Source organism: Nematolebias whitei, chromosome 9 (assembly GCF_014905685.2).
Source record: "Nematolebias whitei isolate Nwh7 chromosome 9, NemWhi1, whole genome shotgun sequence".
NCBI lineage: Eukaryota > Metazoa > Chordata > Actinopteri > Cyprinodontiformes > Rivulidae > Nematolebias > Nematolebias whitei.
Window position 1 is genome coordinate 50,277,572 of NC_056506.1, and position 22,689 is coordinate 50,300,260.

At 42.1% G+C, this 22,689-nt stretch overlaps 1 protein-coding gene across 1 annotated transcript in view; it reads right to left on the reverse strand.

Annotated features, from left to right (window-relative positions):
• Positions 1–1,945: 1,945 nt before the first annotated feature.
• Positions 1,946–22,689, reverse strand: part of tmeff1a (transmembrane protein with EGF-like and two follistatin-like domains 1a) — a 33,281-nt gene continuing 12,537 nt past the window's right edge. Inside the window, exons 5-10 of the mRNA XM_037681422.1 lie at positions 19,729–19,825; positions 17,837–17,985; positions 9,826–9,885; positions 5,144–5,267; positions 3,914–4,075; positions 1,946–2,438 (exon numbers count right to left, since the gene is read on the reverse strand). Of these exons, the coding sequence (XP_037537350.1) occupies positions 2,354–2,438; positions 3,914–4,075; positions 5,144–5,267; positions 9,826–9,885; positions 17,837–17,985; positions 19,729–19,825 (677 nt within the window). The 3' untranslated portion in view covers positions 1,946–2,353. The remainder of the gene's footprint in view (positions 2,439–3,913; positions 4,076–5,143; positions 5,268–9,825; positions 9,886–17,836; positions 17,986–19,728; positions 19,826–22,689) is intronic.

A 22,689-nucleotide genomic window follows, 5' to 3' on the forward strand; every position in this document is an offset into this window, starting at 1 on the left:
CGTCTTTTTTTCCCACAACAAACCAACAATGATGGATTTACCAGTAAAAAGAAGACGTATTGAGCATGTAGATGAGAAAACGTGGCTTGCTGCTCTCGTAGCTAAAACCATCAAACCGGACCAACGTTGGAGACACTGGCCTGGGTTTCCTGGGTGCCGGATCAACAATGAGGCGAGCCGTTTGCTCATGGGCTGCGGTTCGAGTTTGGGCGTTTGAAAGAGTTTCGTGCTGCAGAGAAAAATGAGCCGACCGTATCGATCTTTGTTTATTGTCTGAACATGATAAGAAACGTCGTGTGCAACATTACAAACATCATGAGACAGACGGAGGAGCGCTCCGCTCACATGCACCGAGCGCTCACTCCCTGCGCCCAGAAGCCTCACGCTCTCAGGACGTTCATGTTCCCGGAGCAGGTGAGGAACTTTACACCCCGTGGACGCTTTCAGACAAACTTACATACAAGGCAAGGACACAAGTACACAAAGTGAGAGGAGGGAGGTCCCGGCTCACCACGGATCCCTTCGAGGTGCGTCTGAGTCGAGTTTCAGAGGGAACCATGAGAGCTGTGAAGTGTGAACTCCTCAGAGGGAGAAGCTGGATTTATTTTACAACATTCCTGCAGCTGAGGCCTCCGAGCACCGGAACAGTCTGGAGCTGACCTCTGCAGTCCGGCCGAAGCCTTACAATCCTCTGACGTGAAAACATTCAGCCGTCGCCGGAGCGTTCCTCTGCAACCGCCTCCTCCCCTCAGAGTCCTCCAGAAACCGATACAAAAACAGAACGACGGGCCTCAGAGCCCGTTTGAAAAGTTTCCACTACACCACGAGTACACAGTTTTCACGAGTCATGCTAACACACAGGAACTAGAACGTAGAAGAAACTTCGGTAAAAACGACTCCTCAAAAAGCACGAGTTATAAATTATTAGATGTTTGAATTTACAAAGAATTACACAGCAAGGGGTCAACTATCACACCGGCTGACGCCCTCTCACAACCAAAGTAACTAAAATAATCTGGATTTGGTGATCAGCTGTAAATTTATTACTAACAAGCCGAACAGAGGGAGGCCAAGATGATTCAAATTAATAAATACGTTGATCCAGAGGGGCAGACGGTGCTCCAGTTTATAATAATACAATAAAGTATAAATCAAAAACCAGCTGTGGAAACCAGTTGTGACACTTAAAATAAACCAAACATCTTCATACGTTACATCATCCTTAATCCCTGCTGGAACAGTTATTAGTACAAAATATAAAGTGATCAACAAGAGATACAAAATCATCATTACATGAAAGATTTAATCAGGATTATGAGATTTAATGTCAGAATTATGAAATTTAATGTCAGGATTATGATATAGTCAGGAACATGAGATTTAAAGTCAGGGGTATAATATTTAATGTCAGAATTATGAGATTTATTGTCAAAATTATGAGATTTAATGTCAGAATTATGAGATTTAATGTAAAAATTATGAGATTTAATGTCAGAATGATGATATTTAATGTCAGAATTATGAGATTTAATGTAAGAATGATGAGATTTAATGTCAGAATTATGAGATATAATTTAAGGATTACAATATACAAAGTCAGGATTTTAAGTCAGATTTTCGAGTTAACATAATTTAGTAACAAGCTCTTAAAAACGATGTTGGGTCATAATCCTGACATTGTAGTTCATATTTCTGAAGTCATCTTTTGATACTGACTCATAATTTAGATTTTTAAGACTTTGTACTTTGTAAAGAAAAGACTGAAAGTCGTAATTTAGACTTTACTTCTCATAACTTTGATTTAGAATCTCATAAATGGACTTTAAAATCTTAATCGTTACTTTATTTCTTAGATTAATGACTTTGCATTTTAGATTTATTAATTATATTTCCTAATTCTTACTTTGTGTCATACAGCAAAGCTGAATCTCATAATTCTGGATTAAAAACATGATTTGGACTTTACGTTGTATTTTAAAATTTTCAAAGTGATTTTTCTAACGTTAATTATTTTATCTTGTAATCAAAAACTTTCATAGAGTCTCATAATTACGACGCATCTCGACATGTCTTAGGTGGCAGCGATGGGCTTCCGTAGTTCATCCAGCGTCAGCGGGTCCTGGATTCACCTTCTCCTTCTTCTGGACTGACGAGGATTAAATTACAGCTGCGCAGAATAAATGCGCCAGAATTCCATTAGAAGAGGAAAAATAAGGCCTCGTAAATAAATATTCCGCTCGCCTTGGACCAAATGCTCAGATATTAAAACGAACGAGTTGCTGTTAAAAAAATGACGTTCCCTCTCGATGAGAACGAACTTGATCAAGAAGGATCTTCAGCCAACACCACGAGGCTATACCATCCTGGAGTTGGTGTCCGACGAGAAGTGGCCCAGGTTCTGTTTCTGCCGGCGACCTCGGGTGTTTTTTGGACATTTTCTGAAAATAAATAAATAAATAAAAATAACAGGAAATTTTATATCTTAGTACAAAAACAAATGTTTTTTTGTTTTAAGTAAAACAATTAAAAAAAAGGTTTTATCTCTATGTAGCAACCAGTGAACGATTTATGACAAAAATATTTAGGTCCAGAAAATATTAAAGAAATTTTAAATTAATCCATCCATCCATCCATCCATCCATCATCTTCCTCTTGTTCTGGACTCAGGTCTCGGGGGCAGCATCAGATCAGGGAGGTCCAGACATCTCTCTCCACAGCCTCTTCCAGCTCTTCTGCGAGGACTCCAAGATGTTCCCAGGACAACAGAGAGACATAGTCTCTCCAGCGTGTCCTGGTTCTCCGGGGTCTCCTCCCAGTTTTACATGCCCAAAGCACCTCCTGATGGAGGCGTCCAGGGAGCATCTTTACCAGATGCCTGAACCACCTCAACTGGCTCCTCTGGATGTGGAGGAGCAGTTGTTCTACTCCGAGTCTCTCCTGATAACTGAACTTCTCCCCCTGTCTCTGAGGGAGAGTCCAGCTCTGCAGAGGAAACTCACTTCAACCTCCTGGATCCACGATCTCATTGTTTCAGTCTCTACCAGAGTTCATGACCAGAGGTGAGGGGAGGAACGTAGACTGACCAATAAACAGAGAGCTTTGTCTTACAGCTCAGCTCCCTCTTCACCACAATGGACCGGCACAGTGTCTGCAATACTACAGATGCTTCACCAATCCATCTGTCAGTCTCACGCTCCATTCTTCTCTCACTCGTGAACAAAACCCTGAGCTACTTGAACTCCTCCACTTGAGGCAGAACCTCACCCTCGACCTGAAGAGAACAATCCACCTCTGACTGAAGACCAAGACCTCAGATCTGGAGGTGCTGGTTCTCCTCCCAGCTGCTTCACACTCGGCTGTGAACCGCTCCAGTGAGAGCTGGAGATCATGGCAGGATGTCGAAAACAGGACCACATCATCTGCAAAGAGCAGAGCTGAATCCTGAGGACACTGAACTGGACTCCCTCCACCCCCTGACTGCACCGAGAAGTTCTGTCCATAAAAGTTCTGAACAGAATCTGTGAGAAAGAGCAGCTCTGAAGGGTCCGACTTACTACCAGCTATGAGAAGCAAACTCTCGCACGGCTTGTACAGGGACTGAACAGCCCGTAGCAATGAGCAATTTGTTAATAAAATAACAAACTAGTTAATTTATAATCCAACAGGTTGTTTAATGGATTGAAACAATCCCCCCCGCCCCACACACACACACAAAAAATGTTCAGTTTGTTAATTTACCCGAATTGTATTAAACTTCAAAGTTTAACCTTTAATTTAAGTAATATTTAAGTTTTTTAGAATATTTAAATTAATGCAAAATGCTAAAGTTCATGTCATTTAGTCTAAAACGACTGAAACTTTTTTTTTCGTGCTTAACTAATAGATCAGGAAGCTTTGGTTAGACTGTTCTCACCTTGTGATGCACATCACCACAGCGACGATGATGGCGATCTGCACGGCGCCGATGATGGCGGCGATGAGGACGTAGTGCAGCTTCTGTCCACTGGGGACCACGTAGAGGACGTTGAAGTCCAGAGGCTCGTCACACTGAGGACCTTTGTAGCCCGCATCACACCTGGACCCACAAAGGTTTGATCCTTTACAACTCAGGCGCTGCAGGCTCAACTTTAACCTTTAACCATACCAATTTATTTATATAGCACTTAAAACAGCAACAAGGCCAACCAAAGTGCTGTACAAAAGAAACAAACATGCACAGCGGACAGGAAAACATAAAATAGAAATACAGATACAAATAGCAGCAGAAGCTAACTAAAATGGCCAACAGAGTAGAGAACAGACCGGGCCAAAACAAATCACAACGTGTTAAAGGCAAGAGAATAGAAGTGGGTCTTCAAGCGAGACTTAAAGACTGAGAGTGTGGGAGCCTGCCGGACACTCAGTGGCAACTCATTCCACAGTCATGGACCTGCAACAGAGAAAGCCCTGTCACCTCTGAGCTTACGACGGGTTTCTGGGACTGAGAGAAGCATCTGGTCTGCTGACCTCAGAGAGCGCGGTGGGACATATGGCTGCAGAAGATCAGTGAGATAGGATGGGGCGGAACTGTTCAGTGATTTAACCACCAACAGGAAGTACTTCCTGTGGAGCACCTTCTCCTAAAACTAGTCAGACTCGTTCTGTGTCCTGTTTATACGTTCACTTGTTTGTATCTGAGGGTTCACGTTTACTAAAATAACTCCTCCGGTTTTAACGGACGCTGGCTGAGCTGTGGTTCATTACTCCTACCGGAGCAGAACTCAGAACTTTTTACAGTCCTTCACAGTAAAGGCTGATTTATATTTCATCAGAAGTGCCCAAATCATTTCTCTCTGTTGAAAATAACTTTTGTTCTTGCATCTCTTCTGGGAATCAGTTCTGGACACGACCCCCCTCCCGTCAGAACTATCGTCTCACAGGGGTAAGCTGCAGAACTGTGCTGTGATGTCACTTCCACTGCTCCGCTGAGGAGCAGCTGGCCGAGGCTGTTAGAATCCACAACCTTCATTACGTCTGTTCCATCAAAGACAGTCAAAGAAAACGAACAACAAAAGGAGAAACGTCATCGCAGACCGCTGCCGTAGAAACAAGTAAACGTTGTCTGGCATGACGGTCGTCGTTAGCAGCGTGGAGAGTCACTGACCTGCAGGTGGCCATGTTGTACTTGATCTCACATTTCCCGTGAACACAGAAGCCGGCGTAGCTGTCGGCGCAGGGGACGGGCAGCCCGGCGTAGAAGCCCTCTCCGTGATCAAGACCGGTGGTTTCTGAGCGGGTCGAAGGGAGAAACGACTAAACATGAGGAGGCCGCAGACAGAGGGGGTCACTTACAGGCAGGAACGATTACAAACCAGTCTTTATCTACCATCATGTGCCAACTTACTGGGAAATACCACAAATATTCAGATCCACAGTAGATCAGCCTTTATTCAAGCAGGCAGAGCCCAGAGGTCTGGACCTGCAGGCAGCCGAACGTGCAGGTTTATTTTTGGACTACTAACAGGACTGTTTGGTATATTTAGCACAATTAGAATAAATATGTTTCTGTCACAAACTCCATCTGCGAAAAACTAAACTAGTTTTATTCTAATAGAAATTAAAGGCTGAGCAGAAATCTCAGTTTCTTTCAGTTTGAAAGAAAGACGTCTGGTGTAAATTCTTTTATTTCCACCTCAGTGGGAGGAAATAAAACAGTCGTGTTTCTGCACCACGACTCACCGAAGATTTGAAAAGGATCAGCCAACAAAGAACGACGCACTCATTAAAGTTCAACTACACACAAACGCTACAAAAAGCTCCTAATAATAAAAACCAGCTCTGCATGTTGCCGTGTTACAGAACCCACTCCTGCTGGGTCACCGAGATGTACAGCCGGTACAAACGGCACCGAGCGATAATTTATCAAACATTTCAGGCAGAAGTGTGTCACCGTGGAGAGATGAAACCTGTTGGTTTACTTCAGTGTTGTCAGAGTTTAGTAACTAACCTGAACAAAACATTCAAAACGGAGAAAATGACCAAAGTTAACATCCGATTCGTACCCCAAGTCTCAAAATGTAAAGGCTTTTAAAACTTTTCAGAAAGATTCTCTCGTCTGTTCAAAATGACGAGCTCCAAGAAAAGATTGTTTTCAAGCAAACTAGGGAATGTGCAGGTGCCATGTACAAAATGACATGTGGCAGGGACAAACTGGCAACCCCCAAGTACAAAATAAAAAGTGTAGTGTACAAAAATGACATTGAGGGGACCAATGTGGAAATGTGACGTATAAAATGACAATTACGTGGCACAAAAAAGAGCCTAAAGGTACAAAATGACAACTGCTGGGTACAAAACAGCAACCAAAAGGTACAAAAAAATTGCCACATAAATGAAGACAGCTGCGTATGGAAAGACAATTTTCTCCTACAAAATGGTGACCGCAGTGCACAAAATGAAAAGCACAGGGTTCAGTTTGACAACCGCAGGGTACAAAATAACAATTTCCAGGTACAAGATGACAAACATAGGGAAGAAAATTACAACTACAACAAAGGTGAGGTACAAAATGACTTCTTGGGTACAACATGGCAACTTCAGGGTAGAGCTGTCATTTCTAACTCGGGCCCGGCCCGACCCGAAATTCGGGCTGGGTTGGGCCAAAATAATGTGTTTGATGAACGGGCCGTGTCAGTCTCGGGCTGTGGTGCGATTTTACGAATTATACCGCACAAAGAAAATTAAATAAGAAAGCACAATATAAAACTGTGTTAATCTACTTGTTGCTGTAAGTTTACTGAGGATGAAGAAGAGAAATAAAATAGAGAGCAGCAGTTACTCAGACTGTGAGGAGAGAGGAGAGTAGTGCTGGAGAGCATTGTGCAACAATTGCAATGTGGCCCCGCCCACCAAGTGGCCCCGCCTGCCCTGTGGCTCCGCCCACCCTTTGCTCTTATCACACAGCTGAGGATTTGCAATTGGTTGAAAGAGGTAAACAAGGACATCATCTTCATCTTTAGAGTTTTAGACTATTAGTTTTGTATGCCACTATTCATTTGGTGACTTGTTAATAAAGAAATCTTATGGATTCCTTTCTTTGAAATATGTTTTTAAAATATGTCAAACTGATTTACTCACAAAAGCAGTAAATTTAATTTAAAAAAATGTTGTTTTTTTGGGTTTGGGCCTGTAATTACAATTAATTAGTCGGGTCGGGCTCAGAATAAATATATACAGGATAGGGATTGGATTTTTTAGGCCCGAATGCAACTCTACTTCAGGGTACAAAATAACAATTTCCAGGTACAAAATGACAAACTTAGGGAAGAAAATAGAACTACAACAAAGGTGAGGTACAAAATGGCTTCTTAGGTACAAGATGACAGCCATCGGTTATAAAATGACAACTTTCAAATACTAAATGGGCACCACCCACTGGGTGCAAAGTGGGTGTATAGTTTGTTGGCAGGAGGAATTAATGAACAGCAGTAGTTCTCCTGATCAGTCCAAGACTGCAGCAATTGTTGCAGAGACATGTTCCACCACTTAGAGCAACCAGAAGGTGTCAACCGGCCGTTGATCAACTGGTGCAGCCTGTGGTTCTGTGGCTCCAGTTTAAGACCAGATCAGGTACTTGGGTCTAACTTTGGACTGTGAGGAATCAGCATTTTGCTGTCAGAACGCTGAAACGCTGCCGGAACGATCCGCCTTTGGTAAAAATGGTTTTAACTAATAAAGTTTCTCTAAAACAAACGTCTGCGTGTTAACTGGGAGCAGTGGAGGTAAAAGGGTTCAAGAGGAGAGCAGCGTGGTGGAATCCATTCATAATCCGTGTGTGTGACGTTGATGAAACTACACTTTAACCTGGTTTCTGCCCGTTTCAGCTCAGGTACTGGTGGACCTTTGTGGTTCTGGATGTTCTGGTCGTGGTTTCTCTGGTGCAGAAAATAAAACCTCCTGATTCGGTTTCATCTCGTCTCCCGTCTGAAAACTTAACATTTTCATTGTGCCTTCTTTCTGCTCCTCCAATCTGCGGCTTTACTCAGGAGAAACTTCAGCGCCTCACTGGGATCAGGTCTTAGAAACTGGATCTGTCCCATCAGCAGAGATTTACGTTTTCATTCAACCTTTATTTCTACAACTTGGTCCCATTGAGCCTCGAGGACTCATTTACAAGAGAGACCTGATTTTAATATAGAATGATGACAACAGTGGACAATCATAAAAGCATACAATTTTAGAAGAATAAATGAAAGAAAATGGTATTTTAAAAAGGAAACAAAAACAGCTAGGAGGGTACAGCTGGGGAGTTGAATCGAAGTGTTTTATGCCCCCTGTGAGGACCTCACTGTGTATTTAGGGGTTTCATTAAGTCTGATCCTCAGTTATTGCTCCTGCGCAGGTTCAGATCTTTACAGGCTGCTGGATTATTGTGGGCTGGATTCAAAGCAGGAAGGAGGATTTATGGTCCAGGCGTGTGACGTGAACGCAACACTTCATGGAAGCAAACACAACAACTCCATCGGATTTCCATAAAATTAGGTTTAGACATTGATGTTCCGTCAGCAGGACTCTGCCGAGGGTCTGACTCGGAGTTTATGTCCGTCGTGGCTCAATAAATCGATGGTGAAGCTGAATCAGATGACTAACAGGAAGGAGAGACTTAATGGTTGCTTCACAGCTGGGAAAAGATTTCTTAGTTCTGTCAAACTAAAACTGACCTTTTAAATGTTACTTTGAAGTTTTTAGCTCATTTAGTAAACACTGATTCAACATTTATCTAGCTGTTTTTTTATTTTTAGTCATTTCTTTTCATTTATTTATGTGAAACTACTTCTTTGTGCTATTTTAGCTGTTCATCCATCAAAATGTTCGGCTCATTCAGGAGACGAGTGCTGGGAAGTTTGAGATTTGAAAGTTTCTTAAAAAAACTTTGCTTTCATCTCTTTCAGCCCGTTTTTGTTTTTAATGCTTTTTGTTTAATTATAATGTTATGATTGTAAATATTTACTTGTTGCCTCATAAATAATTTATATTTTATTTGTGATTTCAAATTTAAAAACTGAGGAATGAACAACAAAGATTTACTTTACATTTAGATTTCATTATCATTCTACCACTTTTAGCTTTTCATTAGCCTTTTACTAATTTGTGCTAGCCTTTTGGTACTTGGAAATTTTAGCTAGTACTTAGTTATTAGTTTTTAATAGTTGGTCTGCTACATGTAGCTTTTAGCTGGTTATTTGATTCTTTGATTTCAGTCTTTAGCTTGTGGGTTGCTTCATTTATCTTTTTGCCAGTGTGAACTTATTTCAGCTTTTAGCTAGTGTTAAACTTTTCATCCTTTAGCTGGTGTTTTTCTACTTTCATTTTTTCGATATATCTTTAGCTTTTTAGCAGGCGTTTTAGCTTGTGTTGTCTTTTTCAGCTCATAGCTCATAGCTTGTCTTTGGCTTCATCTGGCTTTTAGCTTGTGTTCTGCTGTTTTTATCTAGTGTTCTAGTGTTTTTTTTACCTAGTGCAATCTTGTTTGTGCTTTTAGCTAGTTCTTTTAGCTAGTGTGATTTTATTATAGCTATTAGCCAGTGTTCTGCTTCTTTTATCAGCTGTTTTTTCCCCAGAGGATTTCACCTCCTCTCCAGTCTCTCTTCCACCTGCTCTCCATTTTATTTCCTTTGGTTGTGTTGATGAACAAGTGTTGTGTCCTGGATGTAACCAGAAGTTTCTCTGATTCCGTTAGTAAAATATCAATTTTGTTGTTTATTTATACATTGAGACATAAAGGAAGTGAATCACGAGAATCAGAAATCAGTGTTTGTGTCTGTAAAGACGATAAACGGTTCTTACCCAAGACGTTCACTTTGAACGGGACGCTGTCGTCTTTCCTGCCCAGTTTTTCTTTATCAGCTGCAACGGAAACAGAAACAGTCGTCACGTCTCAAACATGTTTGCATCATGTTGAGAAACATTCAGCTGATGTCAGCTGTTGCATCATAGAGTCTGTTTGAAACGTTTGTGTTTAGTTTGCCAACATGGCCGCTTCACTTCCTGTCTGTCTGAGCTGCTGATGGAGTGATTTTTGTTTACGCCTCAGGAAGAAGGAAATGTCGGAGGATGTTTACTATCAGCCTGATCGTCAGAGTCAAGGTGGTGAAGGGTCAGTCTGTGTGTGTGTGTGTGTGTGTGGGTGTGTGTGTGTGTGTGTGTGTGTGTGTGTGTCAGAAAGTGATGGATGCTGACAGAAGCCAAACAAAGGAGCGGCGGCGGGCTCTGGTTCGCTCTCTCGTTTCATGTTTTCAGTCTGCAGGAGGAGCTGAGGTGAATGTTAACCAGCAGACTTGATATTCAGTCGGAGAAAAACGTAAAATATTCAAAGTTTCCTCAGAGAGCTGTAACATGCTGCGTCTGGTTGTCAGGTGAGGCTTCATTTGACAGAAGATTGATGAATATTAAATCTAACTTAATGTCAGAATTGGTATTTGTAGTTTTCCTGATGCTGCTCAATAATCCAGGTAGAAAAATCTAAAAAGGTTAAGTCAGGTCCTCTGGACGGGTAAAAAAAACTGTAGAACCGTTTCGTCTTTCATCTGAAAGACGAAACGGTTCTACAGGTTTCATTTTTATTTTTTGAACCCATCCTGAGGACTTGATTTAATTTTTTTTTAGATATTTGTAGTTTAATTCTGCTGTGCTTCATACACAGAAACTAGTGAAAGATTTGAAGATTAGAATTTGATTTAGTGGTCAAGTTGTGTCTTTTATTCAAGACTAGACATTCTGTTTTAAGGCCTCGACAGGTTCATATTTAACTGTTTTTGGATCAGAGCTGAGGTTTATACTTTTACACTCCAGTCCAGCAGAGGGCGATAAGATGCAGGTTTGTCAGTCAAAAAACAGAAAGATGATGCATGCAGGAACTTAGCCCCTGCACAACGTTCCTGCACTCATTTAGGGCAAACACTCTCCGTTTTGGCTGATGCTAACACAACTGCCCGTACTATCGTCTGTCAAGCAATAAATCATATTTATATATCACTGCTGGTCATTAATCTTCAGTGTTACATTAAAAACTGTCCTAAATGATGAGTGAAGTAGTTTAGATTGAATGAACTTTGGGGGAGTTTACGTTCTTTGTTAGGCTGCTTTATGTTCACTGTCTGCTACATGTGAAGGGTACAGTAATTTAATTAAAAAGTTATAAGTTCGCATGATAAATAAAAGTAGTTCAGGTGGGTTAATCACTCACTGCAAAAATATTTAAATCTTTTTTTTGTCTTAGCCAGTTTAAAATGATTCCAAGACGTCAGAATCCCAGTGAAAGATATAACTTCCGATTTACACATAATTTATTTTATTTATTTATATTTTGATATAATGATGACTTCTGTTCATGCACACTATGAGCAACAGAATGGCTGCCTGATCCTAACTGCTCCTTGTGGATGAACCCAAGTCCCTCTACGTTTACAGATTAAAAAAAGCTAATTAGTCATTTTTATTTCTGTGGGCCGCATTGAAACCAGCAGTTTTTGGTTTTCCCCAAAAAGGGGCGGAGCTATTTCTGGGAGAAGATTTTTTTGTTAGAAGTAGACTTTGAACCAGTCTAGTTTAAGTTCATGTCACCAAATGAGACATTTTACTGATTCGAAACATAAATCGGTCTCAGATCATTTGTTCCAGATGTTGACATCTGTTCATTCAGGCCGTTCATACCTTTTCATCTGTTAGAGATGGAATTAATCACTCGATGTTTAAAACACCACGATTGTGTGTCTGTGTGTGTGTGTGTGTGTGTGTGGGTGTGTGCGTGTGTGTGTGTGTGTGTGTGTGTGTGTGTGTAGGGCTAATGGTTCAAAGAAAATACAACATGGCAGCTTCTATCAATAAGATATTAGAGTTTTACTTTTGTACAACAAACATGAATAAAAACTTCTTTTTTTTCTGGTCTTTAGCGCGCAGTTGTCCTTCAGCTGCTTTAAAACAAAAGTAAATTAATTTTAATTCATATCGCTGTCATGACACAACGATTTATTTTTCCTGAGACAAAAAAAAAATCATATTTGTTGTTGTTGTTTTGAGTTGATGTCAAAACAAACAAACTAAACTCCGCCCGGTTTTGATTTACACACAAACATGAATTGGACTTGCTCTCGCTTCAGTTAATGACCGGAACAACTCAGGATTTATCAGCACTTCCTGTTCTCAAAGCAGCTGTTGGAAAAAGAAAAACAACTTTTAAAACGTTTTCTTTGGAGGGAGTCGGTTTCATTAACGCCAAGAAAGAAGAAGCAGTCGTCTAAACGCGATACGTTCGTTTGTGGTTTAATCGGTTTTTACTTCATCACTCAGTGAAAATCGTCGCAGAGAATTAGTGATTTTTCTTTTGTTAATGAGATTATTCATTTCTGAAAACAGCTTTTTGTGTTGCTGCAGTTATTTCTGCAACAAATATTTATCTTAGTGAGATTTATTTTATTTGGATAGAAACATTTTTATTAAATTAAGACTAAACAAAAACGTAATACTCTTCAGACGTGACGCTGATTCAGCAGACAGAAACACACTCGTCCGTTTTTAATCTTCAGGAGGAAATACCGACAGAAGCTCTTCTTCTTTCCCTCCTGTTCATCCCTCTCTCCTCAGTTTGCAGTTCTTTCTTTTCTTCTGTAAAAGTCTCTTTCAGGGTTTTTCTTCTGCAGCACCGAGCCGGAGGCTGCCTTTAAGGATGCGTGTTTTGTCAAAGAATGCCTCACCGTGGCTCCTCTTAAACTTTAATACACTTCTTTTAACCCAACGTGAACGTAAAAGTCTTTCACGTCAAACCTTAATCAAATGAAGGGTCCTGAATTCAGAACGTTTTATAAAGAGAAGAGCATCAGGTGCATGTTCTCTGACATTTACTGATTTATGAAGGAAAAATTTAACTTTTTGGTATTTTGAAGTTTTAGCTAGTACTTAGTTTATTAATTATCGGTCTGCTGCTTGTAGCTTTTAGCTGCTTATTTGATCTTCTGATTTCACAGCATTTAGCTTGTGGGTTGCTTCATTTATCTTTTTGCCAGTGTGGGCTTATGTCAGCTTTCAGCTAGTGTTCAACGTTTCATCCTTTAGCTGATGTTTTCCCCACTTTTTTTATAGCTTTTCTGCTTTTTTAGCACGTGTTTGAGCTCGTGTTGTTTCTTTCAGCTCTTGTCTTTGGTTTCATTTAGCTTTTAGCTTGTGTTATGCTGTTTTTATCCAATGTTCTTTTAGCTAGTTTAATTTTGTTTTAGATTTTAACTAGTGTTCTTCAAGCTAATCTAATCTTATTTTATGAATAGATTATGATTATTGACTTATGAAGGAAAAAGTAGCATTTATTTAAATTTGACTGAGACAACGACCGCTACGACTCGTTGTTGACCTAATATTTAGAGTCCAACGATAAAACTGTTGAACTTTCCCGCAGGAGAACAAACTTCAGATCGGTGGATTTTGAGCTGGTTTTCATTCAGTTTGTGTTTTTATGTTTGGTAACGTTTGCTGGTTTTAACCGTTTGTTGGAATGTAGACATTTATTTAAACTTTATTTTTCTGGTGTATCGCTTTGCGCTTCATCTGATTTCACTTTATTTTCAACATTGATGGAAAACGTTTTGCCTCCTGCAGTAAAGTGACAGGATGTATTTAATCTTGAATCCAGTATTTCTAATCTGATATTGGATGTTTTGATGGGACCAGCACCCTTAGAGTGTTACACCCCCCCCCCCCCCACTGTCCCCTCCCTGAGCCAATCGAACTTGTGGCCCCTCTTAAATCCAGCCCCCCTGGCAGTAAATTCATGAACCCTGCGGGGTCACGACCTCCTGCCAGCATCCACAGAGGCCACATCTCCAGCGGGATGACACATCGTGATTCAAGGTGAGTCCATGAGAATAAATGAGAGCGGGGGCCCGGCCCACCGGACTCTGAGCAGCGCCATCAGAACCCTGTCTGAGCCTCGCACCGCTCACATGCTCCCACAGGAACAAACAGACGAGCCATGTTTCATCCGTTCATTTAAAACGTTGCACCAAAGAGAACCGAGCCTGGGTTCTGCTGGGTCCGAACAGAATGAACGGGTCTAGATTGAGTAAATGAGACACTCAGAGAAAAAACTGTTGGTTCTGCCTGGAATCAGTCGGATCAACAATCTGCTCATTTCACCTTAATGCAGCTCAGAAACTGATTTGGAGGTTTTTGTCTGAAAGAAGTTCATGAAAAACAAAAACGTGGACAAAAACCTAAACTGGACAAATCCGGACAGAGATTCTGTGTTTTTATTCTTATATTTCTAAGAATAATAATTTATATTTATTGTAGTTTGCATATTTTATGGCTTGTCTCGTCTTTTTTAACAATCTTTTGTATTTGTATTCTGTTTTTATTTGACTGTTTTCTATTCTAAAGCTTTTGACTCAGTTGATCATTCCATCTGACTGAAGCAACTCGACCGTATTAGAATTTGAGGACAACCGCCAACATGGTTCGAACAGGTCGCAGCAAGTCAAGGTTGACTCTCATACTTCACAGTTTATTCCAGTTACCTCAGGTGTACTCCAAGGCTCCATTCTAGGAGCTCTGCTGTCGGGAGCAACTGTAATTGCTCCTGGTAGGGTCTCCCAAGGCAGATTGGTCCTAGGTGACAGGCCAGACAAAGAGCGATTCAGAAGACTCTTATGGACAAATGCATACAAGGAGCTCAGTGTCCCTTGCCTGGATGTGGGTTACCGGGGCCCCACCCTGGAGCCAGGCCTGGAGGAGGGGCTTGTTGGTGAGCAACTGGTGACCAGGTTTCAACCCATGGGGCCCGGTCGGATTCAGCCAGAATGAAAAGCATGGGTTTGCCTTCCTGTGGGCCCACCACCTGTAGGAGGGGCCATATGAGTCTGGTGCATGGCGCCATGGGCAGTGGCCAAAGGTGGGGAACTAGACATTCTGACCCTGGTTTACCAAAGCTGCTCTTGGGACATGGAACGTGACCTCCCTGGTGGAGAAGAAGCCTGAGCTTGTGCGTGAGGTTGAGAGGTACTAACTAGATCTAGTTGGGCTCACCTCGACACACAGCACGAACTCTGGAACCGATCTCCTTGAGAGGGGCTGGACCTTATCCCACTCTGGAGTTGCCCATGGTGAGAGGTGTCGAGCTGGTGTGGGTCTACTCTTAGCCCCCCGACTTGGTGCCTGTGTTTTGGACTTTTCTCCAGTAGATGAGAGGGTAGCTTCCCTGCACCTTCAGCTGGGGGGGACAGGCTGTGACTGTTTATGCCTACGCACCTCTTCAGAGTATGTGGTCTACTTGGAGTCCTTGGCGGGGATGCTGGAAGGTGCGATTGCTGGGGACTCCTTTATTCTGCTGGGGGTCTTCAATGTCCACATGGGTAATGACAGTGTGACCTGGAGGGGCGTGATTGGGAGGAACGGCCCCTGATCTGAACCTGAGTGGTGTTCTGTTGTTGGACTTGTGTGCAGGTCATAGTTTGTCCATCACAAACACCATGTTCCAGCATAAGGGTGTCCATAAGTGCACTTGGCACCAGGTGGACCTAGGTCGTAGATCGATGACTGATTTTGTAGTCATGTCATCTGATTTACGGCCGTTTGTTTTGGACACTCAAGTGAAGAAAGGAGCTTTTATTCACAAGTGAGGGAAGAATGGAGCGTGAGATTGACAGATGGATTGGTGCAGCATTGCAGTATTGTGGACTCTGTACCGGTCTGTTGGGGTGAAGAGGGAGCTGAGCTGTAAGACAAAGCTCTCAGTTTACTGGTCGGTCTACGTTCCTCCCCTCACCTCTGGTCATGAACTCTGGTAGAGACTGAAAGAATGAGATTGTGGATCCAGGAAGTTAAAATGAGTTTCCTCTGCAGGAGCTGGACTCTCCCTCAGAGACAGGGGGAGAAGTTCAGTTATCAGGAGAGACTCAGAGGAGAACCACTGCTCCTCCACATCCAGAGGAGCCAGTTGAGGTGGTTCGGGCAAGTCTGACTGGGAGGAGACCCCCGACACGCTGGAGAGACTACATCTCTCTGTTGGCCTGGGGACGTCTTGGAGTCCTTCCAGAAGAGCTGTAAGAGGCTGTGGAGAGAGATGTCTGGACCTCCCTGCTCAAGATGCTGCCCCCGCAACCTGACTTCTGAACAAGCAGAAGATGATGGATGGTTTGGACATGGAGGAGGAACCATATCCACCTCGGTGGACTTCACGACTGTGAATGGTGATATTATAGAAGAGGTAATATTTGACGAGGTGCTGCCAGGCCAGCACTGTAAATAATAATTTGTTCTTAGTGTTTATGTCTGGTTAAAGAAAGGTGAAATGAAATGAAAATGTTTTGTATTTCATTGTGAAAATGATTATCTGAAATGTGCTGCAGCATAAATAAACTGACATATTTTTCTGTTTCTCTACAGTCGCTTTAAAGACTGATCAACCAGAGTTGAAGTTTTCTGTCAGTTTCAGGAGTCGGCAGCAGAGTTTGTTCCTCTGAAGACAAAAAGCTTCATTTTTCCTTCAGCAGCAGATAAACTGATGTTTGTGAGCAGTTGGCCGAGTTCATCAATACAAGACAAATAAAAAAGACGAAGCTCCCCCTGAAGGATTCTGTTGCTCAGGAGAATAAACATCTGCTTTCTGCCAGGAAGTCATTTTACGTCAGTGACTGAACAGATCTGAATTTATTGTGTCGTCTCGCAGCTGCTCTGAAAGTTTGTCGTGCGTCGAACTTTTCCAGGACGTTAATGAGGTTCAGATTAATCCATCGCGCTCCTGCACGCTCAGACTCGTGTCCTAATTGAAAACGCTGCTGATTAATTTGACTGACACGGTTTGAGTAACGAGACTGATTTATTAAACCATCACAGACCTGCAGACGCAGAGTCGAGCAGAGAAACACCAACTGCTCAAAGTTCTGTTGGTCGTTCAGATGAAAAACGCTTCGGGAGGACGAGTCAAACAGCAGAGAAGATTCCAACAGATTTCACGTGACGCACAATGTTAAGGTTTAGAACGAGAAATCAGCCGAGGGAAATTTATTTAAAAGCAATCGCAAAACAAAACAAACGAAAAAAATGGATGAGAAAATTATATAAATTGAAAAAAGTATATTAAAAAATGTAAAAGATACAGGAAAAAATAAAAGGTTTAAAACAAAAATGGTATAAATCAAAAGAAAGAGCAAAACAAAAATAATAAAACAAACATTTTATATCCCTTTAAGAAAACTTTCACAGCAAATTCCCAAATCCATCTTTACTTATCTTTATTTACTTTACTTATAGCAAGAAAAAGAAAATTTTAAAAGATGTGAGAAATAATGTCAAATATGACCAGAAACATTGAACAAACTTTGACAGGAGAAAAACATGAACAAGTCAAATAAATAAGACAAAATCAATAAAGTGCAGTTTTTGATGGGAACTGGGTGTCAATGGGATTTACCGGTCTAAATAAAGGTTGATTGATTGATTTTGAACACCATTCTTTCATTGGTCAGCTCTTCTAGCACAACTTCCTGCAGTTTGTCTCATTTCCTCTCTACTGACACCCACAGGTCAGGAGGAGAACTGCAGCAGCAACAAACACCTTCGCTAAAGCTGTGGATGAACGTGGGAGTGCATGTGCACGCATGCACCATGCTCTTATTTTATTCCATCAATAACCACAACTTGTATGTGAAAGTGTTTTGCAATTTTAAAACAAAACCTGTTAGTGAGCAGCCATTTTTTATTAGGTGGTGAATCTTTAGTCTCAGTAAGAGACACAGAACATGGTTCAACTGTCTCAAAAGAAGCGACGGTCTGGATTCCTGCTCCACTGTGGGATTGTAATGTGACTCACCTAAACATCTGCCCAGGTGTTTGACGTCGATCTGCTCCTGCTTCATGCACGAAGCCTCCCGCACCAGACACGGGTTGTTGTAGGAGTTTCCATCAGTGGCACAGACCGGGTTCTCATTGTGCCCGCTGCAGTCAATGTTACATATGCACCTGAGGTCAGAGGTCAAAGGTCAGCACACTGAACAGCTTCTAGAGGATCTTCCTCAGAGAGTCGCTGAAGACACTTGGAGCTTATTTCAAAACTGTAAAATGTTAGATGTATGTCAGAATAATTTAAAAACATTTGAATATAGTTTGATTTACTTTTATTTCATTGAAGGATTAAAAAAAACAAAATCAACAACAACACAACCAGCTATCCATCTTTTAGATTTCACATCAACTAGACTTTAACTTCACATTTGTCACGTCTAGACTGGACTATTGCAATGGTTTATTATCTGGGTGTCCAAATACTTCTTTAAAACGTCTTCAGTTGATCCAAAATGCTGCTGCCAGAGTCTTAACTGGAGTTACTGGGAGAGATCATATCTCTCCAGTTTTAGCTTCTCTCCATTGGCTCCCTGTCAAATCCAGAATAGAATTCAAAATCTTACTTCTAACCTACAAAGCTCTCAACAACCTAGCTCCATCTTATATTACAGATCTTATTGTTCCATATTTTACTAACAGAGCACTTCACTCTCAGACTGCAGGTTTGAAGATCTGAAGCTCTCGACCTTTGACCTCTCTAAGTGGCTTTAAGAATCTGTTGGACTCTTGGCAGGGACCAATGCAGACATGTTCCTGTTTTTAGTTTTCTACATTCCCCTTAGAATCTAGTTGTTTTGGCTACTTTTCTTTTTTTAGCCATCCTATTTGTAAAAAAAAATTTGTATGACTTTTTATAATTTTGTTTATTGTTGTTGCTGTTGTCCATTGTTGTCATCTTTCTTTGTTGAAATCAGGTCTCTCTTGTAAATGAGTCCTGGAGGCTCAATGGGATTTACCTGTCTAAATAAAGGTTGAATGAAAAAAGGTTTACTTGTGGTTCCTAGAGTTTCCAAAAACAGAATGGGAGGAAGATCTTCCAGTTCTCAGGCTCCTCTCTTGTGGAACCAACTTCCAGTTTCTGTCCGTGAGGCTGACACATTGTCCAGTTTTAAGACTTTCCTTTTTGATAAATTTTATAGTTAGGGTTGGTTTGGGTTTCCTGAGCTGTCTCTTAGTTATGATGCTTTAGGCTTAGTCTGCTGGAGGACAAACTGACCACATGTCCTCTCTCTGATGCCGTCTTTACTTGCTCTACATGTCTGTATTAGAGGTTATTTCTGTCTTAACATGTTTTTATTTCTCCCCATAGAAACTACGCCTGGACAATATAAACTACGCCTGGACCATATAAACTATGCCTAGACCACAGAAACTACACCTAGACCACAGAAACTACACCTAGACCATAGAAACCACACCTGGACAACAGAAACCACACCTGGACAACAGAAACCACACCTGGACAACAGAAACCACACCTGGACTACATAAACTACACCTGGACCACTTCCTGCTTGTCTCTTTCCTGTCCTCTCAAACCCCAGGTGGCCTGGTTCTGGTTTCTTCCTGTTCGAAGAGAGTCATTTCTCTCCACGGTCGCCTCTGTGCTGCTCAGGACCTTGGATCGGGACAACGTGAAGATTCGACTCCATCTTCTGGATATTTATACAGAAAACTTTTGCTAATTAGCTTTTTTAAATGTGCGTGAACATTTGTCTTTGTTTTTTATCAAACTCTGTTCTTCGTGGCAACAATAAGCACCAACACAGAAGTTCTACAAGTTTCAGGTGACCTCCGGAGACACTTAGACCAGATCCAGCCCTACAAACCCAGGATCTGTGTGAAGGATGAAGGCCTCACCAGACGTCCTCCGAGTCTTCGTCACACTCCGCTCCGTATTTACACGTGCTGCATTTGGTGAACTTCTTCCCAACGTCGGAGCCCGAGCCTTCGTCATCTGCTGGACAAACACACAGACCCGGAGAAGGAGACGTGTCTTTTAGTCATAAAAACAAGATAACACGCCACACTTCTGCTCATCAGTTTGGACCCAGCTGCCAGGAGAAACATCTGAAAACCTTCTGAAAACTCCTCATGGACTTCAGATCCTTCAGGTCTGACCTTGGTCCAGTTCAGGAGGAACCATCTGAACAGAGTTCTGCGATGGACCGACTGTTCGAGACGCCACAGGAAGTTCTGACTGGTCTTGTCCCAGAGGACGAAGGGTAGTTTATGTTCAGAACCTTCAGAACCAACGAGGATGAAACAATCGCTGTTTCCCAAAGCATGCTGGGAAAACAACAGATTCACTGATAACTCCAGTTATAGAGGGGCGGCTGTGGCTGAGTGGTTAGAGCAGTCGTCCTCTAACGCAAGAGTTGGGGGTTCGAATCCATCAGCAGTCACATGCTGAAGTGTCCCTGGGCAAGACACTGAACTCCTCATTGCCTCTAACGTGTGTCCCATCAGTGTCTGAATGTGATAAAGCTCTGATTATAGATCTAGTATAGAGCTGTATGAACGGGTCAATGAGGACAGACCGATGTAAAGAGCTTTGAATGGTCCGATAAGACAAAGGAGCTGCATAAGTGCAGTCCATTTACCAAAGATGTGTGGATACATTTAACAAACCATGAAATGTTCTGGTATCATAATCCTGAGCTTGTGTTAACTTCTTAATGTTTTATGGGTTTTTTCTTTCTGTTAGTAAAATATTTCATGAGTGACTTAACAGATTTGAATAAAACTTTCAGAAAGTCCATCTCAAGATGGCTTCCACAGCTAATCAAACACAAAAATGCTGTAACTCAATGAGCTTTCAACATATGAAGCTAAATTTTTGCATGGTAGTAGCTGAGAGTGATCCCCGACACGTTATCTGAGCATGAGCAGAGGTTTGTGCGGCATGGCGGCTGGTATACTTTCATCTTACTTCTAACCTACAAAGCTCTCAACAACCTAGCTCCATCTTATATTACAGATCTTATTGTTCCATATTTTACTAACAGAGCACTTCACTCTCAGACTGCAGGTTTACTTGTGGTTCCTAGAGTATCCAGCAGCAGAATGGGAGGAAGATCTTTCAGTTCTCAGGCTCCTCTCTTGTGGAACCAACTTCCAGTTTCTGTCCATGAGACTGACACATTGTCCAGTTTAAGACTTTCCTTCTTGATAAATCCTATAGTTAGGGTTGTCTTGTTATGCTGCTATAGACTTAGACTACTGGAGGACAAACTGACCTCATTTCCTTAAATTAATTGTTAAAATAGTTTTCATTTGATACTATTTCTATCTTAACGTGATTCTTGACCTGCCATTGTGTATCTATTCCTACCAAACCCAGCCGGTCGAAGCAGATGGTCCTCTTGTCCTGATCCTGGTTCTGCTAAAGGTTTCTTCCTCATGAGGGAGTTTTTCTTTCCACTGTCGCCTTCATGCTTGTTCAAGATGAGAGTTCAGTGATGAGTTAAACTCAAAGCTGCTCCTCACATAAATATCCATCCATCCATTTTCTTCCTCTTATCCGGGGTCGGGTCGCGGGGTAGCAGCTTGAGTAGGGAGGCCCAGACTTCCCTCTCCCCAGCCACTTGGTCCAGCTCTTCCGGGGGAATCCTGAGGCGTTCCCAGACCAGCCGAGAAACATAGTCCCTCCAGCGTGTCCTGGGTCTTCCTCTGGGTCTCCTCCCTCAGATAAATAATGTTAAATTATTATTTTATAGATGAATGTTTCTGTTCAATTATTATTTTATAGATGAATGTTTCTGTTCAATTATTATTTTATACATGAATGTTTCTGTTCTGTCCCTGAGACGACTTCTGTTGTGACTTGGAGCTGAAGAAATAAACTGAACTGAATTGAAACTGAATTTAAGGAGCAGTTAAGACATGGTGGGTGATATGCATTCATCCATTATCTTTACACGCTGCTTCTTTTTTGGGTTGCGGGTGTCCATGTTCAGCCATCACTGTGTGAGAGGCAGGGGACACCCTGGACAGGTGTCCAGTCCATCACAGGGACACAGAGACAAACAACCATTCACTCTCTCACTCACACCTAGAGACAATTTAGAGTTACCAATCAGCCTAACATGCATGTTTTTGGTCTGTGGGAGGAAACCGGAGTATCCGGAGAAAACCCACGCATGCACAGAGAGAACATGCAAACTCCACCCAGAAAGGCCCCGGGATTTGAACCGGGGACCTGCTCGCTGAGAGGCAGCAGCTCTACCAGTTGTGCCACCGTGCTGCCGACATGCATTCATTCAAGGAGCAGTTACACTCGTTGTTTTCATGCCTCAGTTTCAGGGTCTCTTGTTCCACAAACTGTTTATTTTAGATTTCCCTCCTGAACAACAGAACCTGCTGTCGTCGTTTCTTCTCTACGGTTGAGAGAACTACTCTCTTTTCAGAAACTCATCCGTGGATGTTGGCGGTGTCAACTTGGGTGGCGTCCATAAACATGGCTCGGACGCCTGGGGAGGCCTCCTGACGCTGGAGAGACGGCGCCTCATGGCCTGTGATGTTCCATCACCACCTCGCACGAGGACGTCCTCCAGCTCGCTACAGATGAGCCGAAACATCAAAGAGCTGCAGGGACGCTTCAAAGTTCCTTTCATCAGCCGAGACATTTTGACAATTCATCGAGAGAAGATTGGTCGAAGAGAAGAGGAGAGACTTCATGCTGCGGCATAAATAACTGACAGAGCGACAAGTCTCGAGTTATTAAAACCGATATTCAGATTCTGATAGGAACAATTCACGTACGATGAGTTGCTTCACGAACGACGAGTCGCTTCCCATACAACGAGTCGCTTAACATAC